This window comes from Entelurus aequoreus, linkage group LG06 (assembly GCF_033978785.1).
Source record: "Entelurus aequoreus isolate RoL-2023_Sb linkage group LG06, RoL_Eaeq_v1.1, whole genome shotgun sequence".
Classification (NCBI taxonomy): Eukaryota; Metazoa; Chordata; class Actinopteri; order Syngnathiformes; family Syngnathidae; genus Entelurus; species Entelurus aequoreus.
In genome coordinates this window covers 16,041,943-16,055,899 of record NC_084736.1, presented here as the reverse complement: position 1 = coordinate 16,055,899, position 13,957 = coordinate 16,041,943, and the positions used below count along the sequence as shown (strand labels likewise).

Below are 13,957 nucleotides of genomic sequence, written 5' to 3'. Positions count from 1 at the left end.
TCAATATTTATGGAACATGTCCACAAAAAAATCTAGCTGTCAACACTGAATATTGCATTGTTGCATTTCTTTTCACAGTTCTTTTTGACAGACATTTTAGTGAGGGTCAAACCATCATGGCATGGGGGAAACTCTGGGTTTATTATGGTAATGAATGGAATAGCATACTTGATTTGATGTTCAGTTTATGAACTTACATTCATATTTTGTTGAAGTATTATTCAATAAATATATTTATGAAGGATTTTTGAATTGTTGCTATTTTTAGAATATTTAAAAAAAATGTCACATACCCCTTGGCATACCTTCAAGTACCCCCAGGGGTACGCGTACCCCCATTTGAGAACCACTGCTCTATATGACAGGAGCACTTGTCAGTTTGTAAGAACATACTGGAAAAACGCCAGTAAAATATGCTCTATTTGACAGGAGCACTGTGTTGTTTTTAGGAATAATTTTTGTCTTACATTTTCTATAAGGTAGGACTGCTCTGCTGTTTGTTACAGGACTATTGCAAAAATGCTAATCAAAGATCATCTATTTAACTGGAGCGCTGTTTTTTTTTAATACAACTAGTACAAATTGCTAGTCAAAGATCATGTATACGACGGAAGCGGTCTGTTGTTTTTAGGGACGTAGTGCAAAAACGCTAGTCTAAGATCTTCTAAATGACAGGAGCGCTCTGCTAGTCTCTCCCAAGCCAAGAACCGAAGCCGTGGGCCGGGGTGATTTATTTGGAAGCCGCCATTTAATGAGGACTGCTTTTTGAAAATTGGTCATCGCGTGTATTTTTCTGTCTTATGTTTCATTCCACTTAGCAACGTTGCTTTGTCTGGCCAGGATGAGCATGCCTCATGTAGTGTGTGTGTTTTTTGGCTGGTGTGATATGACATCTCCCTCTCGCTCATGATGTAGTGCCTGCACAAGTGGCGAGGCCTGCCAAGAAGGCCACAGACGGGATGAGGGGGGGGGGGGGGGGGGGCGCAAGGGGATGAAGGGTGAGGAGGAATGCGTAAATAGTTGTTCACCAGGTGTGAGCGAGTGAGGCGGTGGCGAATCTGCAGAAGGTGATCCTGGAACACTTTGAGAAGGCGATGCCAGGAGTGGGCCGCGTGCCAACCATAGGCAGGGCCCGGAGAATGGCATGGCTGCCGCAGAGAAGATGGCGGCATCCTGCCACCCTGGATGACAGGAGATGCTGAGTGGGCTTCTAAAGAATGTCCTTAAAGAAAAAGTCTGATGTCACAAAGAAGCTTGGCCTTCATCTTCTTTACTGACTTGGCCATAGAATGTAATTTTTGTGTGTGTGTGTGTGTGTGTGCTAATTCTATGAAAAGCAGTGTGATGAAATTACCTATCATCCCCTTTAGGGCTTGAGCAAGGCGATGAGAGAAATGGTAAAAAGAAGGGTGACATTAAAGGTGAGGGGGATAAGAAGAAAAGATCCTCCTGTAATGTTCAGCCATTTTAGGGAAGGTTCAGCCAGCGAGTGCTCTCGTGTGCTCTGCATGACAACCGCCGCCACCACCACATTGGGCAGTGCCTGCGGAATTTTGATGTGATTTGTTTGACTGACAAGTATCTGCCAGGGAAGCGGCATCGCTAGGTCGCTAACGGCAACAAGCGAGCGGCAGTGTGTGCTCGCTATCATCAACCGCTTTGCTTCCGTTTTGCACGTGTTGCTCCTAAATACTAGTAACAATATGGCGACTTGTCTTTGCAGGGCTCAGGCCAGAATCAGAACGAGTCGTCCAACCAGAGTCTATGCAGCGTCGGCTCGCTCAGCGACAAAGAACTAGAGGTGAGGCTTTTTGCTTTTTCTGTCTCTCGGTGACGCCTGCTGCGTGTGGTTTTTTTTTTTGACTGACTCGTCACCTCCCGACAGACTCCGGAGAAAAGGGCCAACGACCAGAGAGTGCGGAAACGGAAAGCGGACCACTTTGACGGCAGCCAAGGTGAGACCCTGCCGCCCATCATATGAAGTGAAGACTTTACATTTTCATGAGAAGCTTGCCTCTTCACTGCTGAACTACTTTACTCTTCACAGTGCAGTCACCAACACAACACTAGCTATGTGCACATGGACACAATTAATTGAAATACAAATTTAACTGGAATAAAATGCTTCATGTAAACATGCCCTTCGGAATATTCTGACCTGATCACACACATTCGGATCAAAATTTCCATGCGATCAAGACGGATGCACAGCAAAAACTAAAATCTAAGTAAGATTAAATATCTCAAATATGGGTTGTATTTGCTTATTTTCTGTCTGATACGATCATTCTTCACACAAAGCAGATTTTATGTTAGTGTTTTACTTGGTTTAAGGGTTTTGGTTCTAAATTATCTCAGTAAGATATTACAGCTTGTAGCTGATATTTTATGACCTATATTGAGTAAAACATGCTTGAAACGAGAATATCAACTGATGTAAAGCTGTGTCATTAACACTCACAAGTATAAAACTGCTTTTTTAAAGTAATAATTTCTTCCTTCAAGAATGAAAAAAAAAATCATGATGCCGCATATCATTATGTCAAGATAATGGCACTAGCATTTACTTAATTTAAGAATATTTTCCAACATATTGAGCAAAAAGGTCTCTTTTTTTTCTACCAAGAAAAGTGCACTTGTTATTAGTGAGAATATACTTATTTTAAGGTATTTTTGGGTTCATTGAGGTTAGCTATTTTTACTTATTTTGGAAAGTCTTGACCAGCCAAATTTTCTTCTTCTATTGGCAGATAATTTTGCTTAGTTCAAATAAAATACCCCTAATTTTTGTATTTTTTTTTCTTGTTTTTGAACACTGACTTTTTGCAGTGTGGTTTATGCCACGTTTGAAAACACTTCTTCCAAATTTTTAGGTCAGAATTATCCTTATTACGCATGTCTGTGAATTTATTTTAATCGTCTTGGAATGAAGAGATTGTCTTGCTGCTGTCTCACCCCATTCAACATGTACAGAAGTAGCGTTATATACTGTTGAGTTTGTTGCTTTAAAACCGAAACTAGTAAAAACAAAAGTATGGTCTGCAGTAGTGCTGGGCAATTATATGATTGTGATCGTTGATCGCGATTAATTTGAGTTTGATCACGGTGATCAGCTGGTAGCATATTTCCTCTATCAAACATGGCGGATATGTCTGTTAGAAATTACTGCAGTAATAAACAGTAGGGAAGCAACAATACTTGGTATAATCCTGCACGGAACAATCCACCTTTATCCTTTATCCGTGATCCTGTGTGTGTCTGTGAATGTTTGTGTACGTTTGTGTGTGTATGTGTGTATGTGTGTGTGTGTGTGTGTGTGTGTGTGTGTGTGTGTGTGTGTGTGTGTGTGTGTGTGCGCGCGCGACCTCCCGTTCTACCGTCGCAAAAGTTTTGCTCATCACAACGTAATTAATGTTCAATCAGCATTGTGCCTCTTCCCCTTACACAGCTGGAAGTGCAGCCCAGGAGAACAAAACAAATAAATATGACTAACACTAGCGTAGAAGTTGAAACAACATTTTAAAGGAGCAGCGACTTTAGTGACAGATGTTACTTTCACTTTCTGCTGAAGCGCATCAGTAATCTTGCCCTGAATGCGGACTTGCAGGCACTCAGAATGTCTATGTGACTGTATTGGTCCTGACTGGGAGAATCAACACACCCACTTATTTAATCAGAAAAGGCATTTTTATATCTAAATATTTTTTATTCAGACTTTTTCTTTATGTGTCTGTAAAGATTCCACTCCTCTGATATAAAATGTTGTAAAAAAAACTCTGCAGACAGACACTTTGTGTTCTTTTTGTTTGTTTGGGGATAAAAAAAAACATTTTGTTCCTGAAATAATCATTATATCTTAGTATATATGATTTTATAGTACCTCAAATTTAAACTGTTTAATTATTTTCATTCAATATAAGATACAGAATTTGGGTTTTAAAAACTCCACAATCTGGGTCGCTGTTTGTTTACCAAAGCACTGGTGAGAAGCACTGATGTATACAAGTAATTAAAGAATACAAATAATAATTTACCATTTGAAAGTGTTGTTTAATAAATGTTAACTTGAAATAATAAAAGACTTATAGTATTCACTACAACAATTATACTGTGTTTACTGCACAATGTTTATGATGACAAGCTAAAAAGCAAAACAACTTTGAGAGGCAAAAAAGTTGTTTTCTTTACCCTCACAAATCGTACCAAAAAAGAAGCAAAACCGTGCACGGCCCTAAAACCAGGTACGGATCGTAGCGTGGGTTACCTGTATTGTTGCACCTCTAGTAAGCACAATTATAGATGTGAACAAAATGACAGTTGTCAGCTGTTAGCATATATTACCTCAATCAAACATGGTGGGAATGTTGGTTACAAGATACTGCAGTAGTGAACAGTAGTGATGAAACTGCACTCGCTATAATCCTGCACGGGACAATCAGCTTTAATAAAAAAAAATTGTGACATTAATCGAGATCGGATGATATGAAAAAATTACTGGTGATGATTTTTTTTGCCATGTCACCCAGCCCTAGTCTGGAGTGTCATGTGTTGATGTAATTACATAAGAAGGGATCCAGTTGTCGTCTCAAAGAGCTGTTTTATTCACGGCCTCACAGCTACTCCAAGTGCTAACTGCTAGCCTCAGGCACGTAACATGATGACGTCACATCTGCGACTACAGAAACTACGGCAACCCGTACATATCACAACATGTAGGGCACAGAACAGATCCATTTCAGAAAGAGATGTAAAACAAAAGTAGCGAACAGAAGGACAAATAGGTAAATAAATAAAGTGACAAGGTCTGACAAGCAGAAATGCACAGAGCCATGTTTGTTTACAGTGGAAAGCCCTGCTTCTTCTTCTACTTTCATTTACGGTATGTGCTGCGCATGTCAAAATAAAGTATTCCGATGTAAAGGGGTGATGCATGAAAACTCACATCATAATCAGATAATTTTTTTAAGTGTCTATGTACACAGTAACATTCTAATCTGAATTATGATCAGATTAAATAAATATTGCCAATGTTCACGTGGCTACTTACCGAAACCTTTAATTTACTGTGTTTTGCTGTCGTAATAAATTTGGATTACAGGTTATATGTGCGGCTGAGCATGTTTGGAAACTTTATATCGTAAAAGATAATAAATTAACATTGCAAAAGTGAAGACCAAGTTCGTCTGAGGGGTGTTATAGGGGAACTGCACTTTTTTGGAGGTATTTTGCCTTTAATTTACAATCCCTTTTTAAAACATGATCACATAAGTTTTTATTTTTATGCATTTTAACTTTTAATATACGGCAAATACGAGGTTGCTGCTCATGAAGGTAATAGAACATACATCCAAAAACCGCAGACGATTAGGGATTGGTACCGTTCACATTTGAATTGATACGGTGCTGGTTCCCGATACCGGTATTCAACGGTACCAGTTTTTGGTACTTTTGTGTGTGTTTGTGGTAATAAAAGTAATTTCAAAATGTTATAATTTAACATATTTATTTCTCTATATTGATCGATCATCAAACATATCAAACAATATCCAACTGTTTGTATAGTAAGAATTTAGCAAAAATGTTTAGCAAATTTTGCAACATTAAAAACACTTACCGTATTTTTCGTACTATAAGTCGCTCCGGAGTTTAAGTCGCACCGGCCGAAAATGCATAATAAAGAAGGAAAAAACATATAAGTCGCACTAGAGAATAAGTCGCATTTTTTGGGGAAATTTATTTGATAAAACCCAACACCGAGAATAGACATTTGAAAGGCAATTTCAAATAAATAAAGAATAGTGAACAACGGGCTGAATAAGTGTACGTTATATGACGCATAAATAACCAACTGAGAACGTGCCTGGTATGTTAACGTAACATATTATGGTAAGAGTCATTCAAATAACTATAACATATAGAACATGCTATACGTTTATCAAACAATCTGTCACTCCTAATCGCTAAATCCCATGAAATCTTCTTCCTCGGTGTCGCCTCTGCGCTTCTCGGTACGTCTAGTCTCTTACGTGAATGAATGAGCTAAATAATATTATTTGATATTTTACGGTAATGTGTTAATAATTTCACACATAAATCGCTCCAGAGTATAAGTCGCACCCCCGGCTAAACTAGGAAAAAAAACTGTGATTTATAATCCGAAAAATACGGTAACTACAGCAATGAAGTGGGTTTTTTTCTTAGTATAGCACAAAATAAAACCCAGCTCCATGTACCCCTTTCTTTTTCCATCTGGAAAATATGTGCTGGGGAACCATGGAGGGCAATTAAGTTAAAAACAAGTGAGCAAAAAAGGTTGGAGTAAAAATAAAAACAAGTGAGCAAAAAAGGTTGAAGTAAAAATAAAAACAAGTGAAATATTTTTCAAAAATTATTAAACTACAAATGAAAGTCATGCGAAACCCAGGCATCGAAACATGGCACTGCTGGATCTTACGTGAATTGGTGCCCGCTAGTACCGGCTGGTTTCGGTCTGTGCCAAAAAAGTACCGGATTCGATGCCCATCCCTACCGACAATACTCCAGTTAGATGTGGTGACCTGAACTTTAACCAAGTATTAGCAATATTGTTATTATAAGTGCTAACGCCAGGAAACTACTGTCTTTTTCGGACCATAAGGTGCACGGCCGATGAGCGGGTCTTTTCATGGTCTGTTTTCATACAAAAAGCACATAATACGGTCATATTAAAAAAAAAAATCTACATTTAAAAACACTTTCTTGTGGTCTACATAAAATGTAATGGTGGTTCTTTGGTCAAAATGTTGCATAAATTATGTTTTACAGACCATCTTTAAACTGCTTTCTGACAGTCCTTTGAGGATGCGCCCTTTTGTGGGAGGTCTTATTTACGTGCCTCTACTTCGACAGCGTCTTCTCCCCTCGTTGGTGTATCGGTAGCTTTTAGCGCTTCCATAGCAGATCTACTGACATATATAAGTTAGAACAGTACGCTACTTTATGTTAGAAATGGCAACAGCGGAGGATGAATGTCCCACAACAAGAGGATAGAGAAAAATAAGAAAGTTATTGACTATTGCGTCTGTGCGGACTACAATGGCGGACGTGCGCAACTTTTCGGGACTTAAGCAGATCCAAAATACACATCAGCTGTAAGAAAAGTTGGTTTTGCTTAACATTGCAGAGCAAAACGGCAATTAATATGCCTCCTCCTAGGTGCCATTTTGGGGTCCCTAGACACACACAGCATAATAAAACCCGTATGTTGACGCACACTAGACAGACTACGGTAGCCATAATGGGCCGGCAATACATCAAGCGGTGCGGTATTGTATCTTACCAAAGTTGTAATAAAACATTTTGACGGATTTATATATTTATAACATGCCTATAAGACGCTGATGGAGGTTTTTGGATGTTTCTTTTAGAGCGCTTTATAAATGGAATACAGCAAATGTCCATTGTTAGCTGACTTTTGCTAGAGTTTATTTAAGATTTAAAATGCATAAAATAAAGAAAAAAATGTGTTTTTGTCTTACATAAGGATTGTGTATGATTGGCAAAATTTCAAAAACGTGCAGTTCCCCTTTAAGAAGCAGAGTTACAATCCATACCGCCATGTACTGTACAGCAAGTTATATTCACAGATAGTCCCGTTATGAATGTATGCTACTGTATATTGAAAAATGTGTTTTTACGTCTATTTTAAACATATTTGTATGTATATGAATACCAGTTGTTTTGCTGATAGGTGATTGCAGTGTTTTGCATTAGAGAGCAGTAACAGAAAAATAAAAAGTTTTGGGCCAAAATCGAGTGCAATTTAAAAGTGTGCGTAAGTCACTTGACGGAAAAAGGAAAACCAGCTCAAAGCACGAGTTTCATTTTCTACTGTATGTTATCAACTGCATATTTACTCCATGTATCTTTTCCCCCAGGAAAAGCAGGAACAAGAGGACATAAAATTAGCGACTATTTTGAGGTGAGTGTCAAACACCCGTCTACAAAAAAAAACCCTCTCAATCTTTGTTTTACCTTTGACGCGTTCCCACTCAACTTTTTTCCTTTCCTTCTTCCTCGCTTCCTTCGCTGTCAGTTTGCGGGAGGTAGCGGTCCTGGTACCAGCCCTGCAAGGGGGATCCCGCCAGTGGTCCGCTCTTCCCCCCAACACTCACTCTCCAACCCCCCTGTCATGGTGAGCGCACTTTTAACGCTCCCCCCTTTTTCCACGCTGTTGTTTTCTTGCACACTTGATATCTTCTACATATCGATTCAGACACACCTTGCTGTGGCCACACTAATGCAGCTGCAGACGCACCTTTGAGGTGGGATGTAATTGCAATCTGTTGCGCAACGTCCATCGGCATAATCAAGATTTGGACGCAAGTTTCCACCTAAGAATCATATAAAAATAAATAATACGTCATGGGGTCAAACTGCGTCCATCATGCAACCATTTATTTACTGCACAGGCAATGTCGTATGTCGCACTTTAACATTGTTTATAGAGATGCACAATATTTAGTTTTCAAGACAATACTGTCTGCTCCTCAAGACTTTACCAAAAATCATCCATCCATTCTCTTCCGATAACTTATTTATATACATATTTTAAAAATGTTTAAATTTAACTGTAGTTTGTGCACACTTTCAAGGCTCATGCCTATTTTTGTGGCTGGCAAGCGATGGTGCCGTTACAGGTGGATGATAATTTTTGATGTGTTGAAGTGTGATACTGTTTCCCTCCTTGCGAATTGTTTACAGAAAAATTGGGGCAAATGGCACACGAAACAGTGAAGAAGTCCTCCATGATTGACGCCATGATTGTGTACAGTGAGCTTGGGGCGGGGGGGGTTATGACAAATTTACAGCAAAGCACGTAGGAGAGAAGGAGCGCTTGATTTGCTCACCCTAACACACCTGTACGGGTAATCTCGCTTCATTGGAGCATTTTTTTTTAGCGGTTATATAAGCTATTTTTTTTATCAGATTTATCTGTATGACATCATAATTTCTCATATCGGCCCAATAATTATCTGTGCGATATAATCGTGCACCCTTCATTTTTAACTGTAACACAAGTGTAATAAGAAGTGAAGTTGGTGTGTAAACTTAACATATGGTCTGTATTCTTTGTGAGTATGCTCATCTAATTTTCTTGCTTAGAATTAGGATTGCAATTCTCTGAAATTAAGTTTTTTTCAAACACTCTCACACCATGTAGATAGGCATTTGCTTTTGTTTGAAATAAATTACACCGTTTTTTTTATTAATACTATGTTTCGATCAAGGTTTTATGCTGGCCGTTCCGATACCGATTATCCATGAGTGACATCGACCGATACCGATCATATGTATAAACTTGACATTTTTCATTTTATTGATGCTTTTATTTTTTTCTGTATTGTGTAGTTATAATTATATGCTTTTACTTGTAATTGTATTGAGTTTGTGGACCCCAGGAAGACTAGTGGGTTGTGGTGGCAACCAGCTAATGGGGATCCTTAATAAAAATCACAAAATCAGTTTATTTATGGTGAGTTCTATTGACAGTTTAACAATATCAACACATTATTTAAACTAGTTCCCTATTCTTTTTTTTATTACATACAATTGTTTTGATCAAAATAAGATCAATATTACGCAATAACTAAACAAAATCAAAAACTACTGTTTACTACTAATGTCAAAAACATTTACTGTTATATTATCCTCTATCAAGACTCTTATTAATCTACTTGTTAGATTCCTGTTTATCTGCATACTTTCTGCTGTAACTCGCTTCCATCGGCACTTGTTAAACTTTACTAAGCACTTAGTTCTTGGTGTTCTTTAAAGCTATCTTAGCGGTTAAATTAGCAATTAGGATACATGCTCCTTGCTTGTTCTCGGTGTGTCAAATTTATAGCCTCGTCTTCCACTGATAGGGATTCTTAAAATACTAAAAAATGCAGTTTATTTGCCATAATTGAGGTGGTTATTTTTAGCTTAAGGGACCGTCTCCACCCTGTCTATGGAGACACATAACTAGCAGACTGCCGCTTGTCGGCCGAGGGACTAAAATAAATACAGTGTCAGCCAGAGGGAATTGGATTGGTGTTTGTGATCGCCATTAAAATTAACAATGGGCAATGGCAATCAAGTACGTTTTCACAAAAAACCCCTGACACTGATCAGTGGCCGATTGATCGGCACATTCCTAATTATCATCAATATTATTAGACTTTTCATTGTCTTGTTCAGCTTAAAGCAAACTTCCAACAGTCTTCCTCATGTTCTCCATGCCCCAAAACTGCAGTTGGTGATGGACTCTTTAAAGATAGAAAATAATGAACGTGTCACATTTGCTCACTCTACAATACGTCCATCCAGGTGATAAAGAAAAGTCCAAACTCAATTTCTCATTGCGTGAGCTTCTCCTGCCGGCTGAGGACTGAAAGCCAGTGAGGCTATCGCACTCACGTCAGCGCGAGCCCTCAGCAGTGTTTGTTTATGATGCTGCTAGTTACGTTTTTAAAAAATGTACTTAAACTGCATTTTAATGCGACTCAAGATTGCCTGCTGTCCGCAATCTTCTCTTCTCACCTTCTTCTACTAACACCCTTTTTTGAAGCTGCCAAAGAACACCCAAGCAGAGTTATTATTGTCGTTTCTGTCGATCTACCTAGTGTGTTTCTTTTTGGAAATACAGTATACCCCCACCACCCCCTTGACAATTTGTCATTTCTCTTTCCTGTTTCCCAGGTGCAGCAGGGTAGCCCCTCATCAGTGTGCTCGGCCAACACGGAGCTCTCGTTGTGCGTCCTGAAACCCGTGTCTCTTCACTTCCTCCACAAAGCCACGCAGGTACTTTTTGTGACCCTCCTTCGATTCTTTTAACACGGACAAATGTGGAGAAATGTTCTTTTATAACCCAAACCGTTTTTTCCCCCTCTACTCTATAGTCCGACCTTACCATAGAGAAACTAACCGCAATGGAGAACAACAAGAACTCCGACCTGGAGAAGAAGGAGGGGCGGATAGACGATTTATTGCGGGTACTAATCAAACAGAGGGTTTTCCTTCCTGAGACATGTTACTTTTCAGTCCAAACACACGGGACACTCATTTTCATTTTGCGTACGCTGTGCTTCAGGCTAACTGTGACCTGAGAAGACAGATTGATGAGCAGCAGAGGATGCTGGAGCGCTACAAGGAGCGTTTGAATAAGTGCGTGACCATGTCCAAGAAGCTCCTCATTGAAAAAGTACGTAACGCCCCCCCAAGGACCGCGACTTATTAGAATGAGCTGCTCCCCCTTTGTTTGTTTAGTCGCTTTACTCCTCAAGGGGTCAACATGGCTGTGATTGATGGCTCTACTTATCTCTCCCCCGCAGTCCAAACAGGAGAAGATGGCGTGCCGTGACAAAAGCATGCAGGACCGGCTACGACTGGGCCACTTCACCACAGTCAGACACGGCGCGTCTTTCACGGAACAATGGACAGATGGCTACGCCTTCCAAAACCTCATCAAGTAAGAAGCTCATTTCTCTCTTAGAATAAAATATAATTTTATTTTAAATGTCGGGGGAAGACTATTGTTCCGATATTTCATGCACAAAGTCGACTTGCATACCCTAAAAAAATAACATTTTTGATTAAGGTTTTTGGGTAATGTTTTTTTTTTAGTTCACCTTGAACGACTGCTACGATTTTTATATCATGTTCAATCTGCAATAAATGCAAATTAAGTTAAATTGAAAAGCTATGGTGATAACCTGAAGAACCGTGTCTTTGCCTCCTATTCAGGCAACAAGAGCGGATCAACTCGCAGCGAGAAGACATCGAAAGGCAGCGCAAACTGCTGGCCAAGCGCAAGCCCCCTTCCATGGTCCAGACGCCACCTCCCAGCCTGGAACAAAACAAGCGGAAAAGTAAAGCGAACGGGACCGAGAGTGAAGCGTAGGACGGATTTTCTCTTACCCCGCTATGTTCTCTCTCGCTCTCTTTCTTGTGTCTAAAGTTATTTTTAGCATGGCTGTATTTCCTCGCAGGTTATCACAGGCGGAGTACCATGAGCAGGAAGAGATCTTCAAGCTAAGACTGGGCCATCTAAAGAAGGTACAGTGGAACCACGATTTACGGACATAATTGGTTCTTGAACAGGGTTCTTACATCAAAAAGTTTGTATAGTGAAGCAAATTTTTCCATAAAAAACAATGCAAATATGAATAATGGGTTCCAGCCTTGACAAACGTCCATATTTTAGCAAAGGTTTGCACACAGTATAAGGTGCATTACAGTACTGCATGTCAAACAAAATATAACAAGAGGGTGATTCTCTTAAGGGGATTTCTCTTTATTAACAAGCCAAAACATCAAGCTGAACTGTCCTGTATGTGCTGCGCTGCCAACACGCGCACACTCACAGAAGTTCCTTTGGTGCTCTCACAATTGATCAGAAATCACAAAAGTCCTTGACTCTAACAACCATATGGCTACAATAATAAAACATTTTAAAAAGTAAAATCCATCAGTACATTTTCTTCCGCTTATCTGAGGGGGTCGCAAGAGCAGCAGCCTAAGCAGAGAAGCCCAGATATCACTTCGCCCAGCTCCTCCGAGGTGTTCCCAGACCAGCTGGGAGACACAGTCTCCCCAATGTGTCCTGAGTCTTTCCCGTGGTCTCCTATCGGTCGGATGTGCCCTAAAAACCTCCCCAGGGAGGAGTCTGGGGGACATCCCGACCAGATGCCCGAACCACCTCATCTGGTTCCTCTCGATTTGGAGGAGCAGCGGCTTTACTCTGAGTTGATCTAGAATGACAAGTGTTTCTCACCATATTTCTAAGGGAGAGCCCCGCCGCTCGACGGAGGGAACTCATTTCGGTCGCTTGTACTCGTGAGCTTCTTCTTTCGGTCATAACCCAAAGCTCATGACTATAGGTGAGGATAGGAGCATAGACCAGTAAATTGGGAGATCTGCCTTCCTGCTCAATTCTTTCTTGACCACAACCGATCGATACAGGGTCCATATCACTGCAGACGCTGCACAGATCCGGGCTGCCCATTTGTCACCAATTCTGTTTATGGACAGAATTTCTAGGCGCAGTCAAAGCGTTGAGGGGATCCGGTTTGGTGGCTGCGGGATTAGGTCTCTGCTTTTTGCAGATGATGTGGTCCTGATGGCTTCATCTGGCCATAATATTCAGCTCTCACTGGATCGGTTCACAGAATCACCACTTCCAAATCCGAGTCCATGGTTCTTGCCCGGAAAAGGGTGGAGTACCATCTCCAGGTTGGGGAGGAGATTTCCTCTAAGTGGAGGAGTTTAAGTACCTCGGAGTCTTGTTCACGAGTAAGGGAAGAGTGGAAAAGTAAAATCCACTTACATTTAAGGTGCTGTTTGCAACTTGCTTACAGTAACATTTTTCAAAGCAAAAAATAAAACAAGAACACCACCGGCCAGCTTATGTTACCATTAGTCGTTTAACAGAACACATTTGTTTGACAATTGCCTATATATTTTTTCACTATTACAAAATTTATGTAATCAAAAAACCATCCCGAATAAAATTATTGGTGTTTATAGCGGTCAGTCACCAGGTATTGTCAATGGGAGCGCGTGCACACATACAAAAGCAGTCCAAGAAAAGCAACAAACAATTTGCAGTCGTGATGCTGTTATGATAGAAATACATTCAATGACAGCTAACGCGAGCTATCCAAATTTCTATTCCTGTATCCTACTCAGTGGCCTAGTGGTTAGAGTGTCCTCCCTTAGATCGGTAGGTTGTGAGTTCAAACCCTGGCCGAGTCGTACCAAAGACTATAAAAATGGGACCCATTACCTCCCTGCTTGGCACTCAGCATCAAGGGTTGGAATTGGGGGTTAAATCACCAAAAATTATTCCCGGGCGTGGCCACCGCTGCTGCCCACTGCAGGACAACTTTCACCACACCTAGTGTGTGTGTGACAATCATTTGTACTTTACTTTAAC

General features: G+C 40.2%; 1 protein-coding gene across 3 annotated transcripts in view; it reads left to right on the top strand.

Moving 5' to 3' along the window:
• The window catches only part of tlk2 (tousled-like kinase 2), a 29,135-nt gene that overhangs the window by 5,026 nt on the left and 10,152 nt on the right, over positions 1-13,957 (top strand). For 2 of the 3 annotated variants that reach the window (XM_062050074.1, XM_062050075.1), the window contains exons 3-12: positions 1,724-1,801; positions 1,886-1,955; positions 7,917-7,960; positions 8,075-8,173; positions 10,723-10,824; positions 10,923-11,015; positions 11,114-11,224; positions 11,355-11,491; positions 11,767-11,919; positions 12,012-12,078. In XM_062050074.1, the coding sequence (XP_061906058.1) occupies positions 1,724-1,801; positions 1,886-1,955; positions 7,917-7,960; positions 8,075-8,173; positions 10,723-10,824; positions 10,923-11,015; positions 11,114-11,224; positions 11,355-11,491; positions 11,767-11,919; positions 12,012-12,078 (954 nt within the window). The remainder of the gene's footprint in view (positions 1-1,723; positions 1,802-1,885; positions 1,956-7,916; positions 7,961-8,074; positions 8,174-10,722; positions 10,825-10,922; positions 11,016-11,113; positions 11,225-11,354; positions 11,492-11,766; positions 11,920-12,011; positions 12,079-13,957) is intronic. The other variant, XM_062050076.1, reaches the window with a different exon arrangement.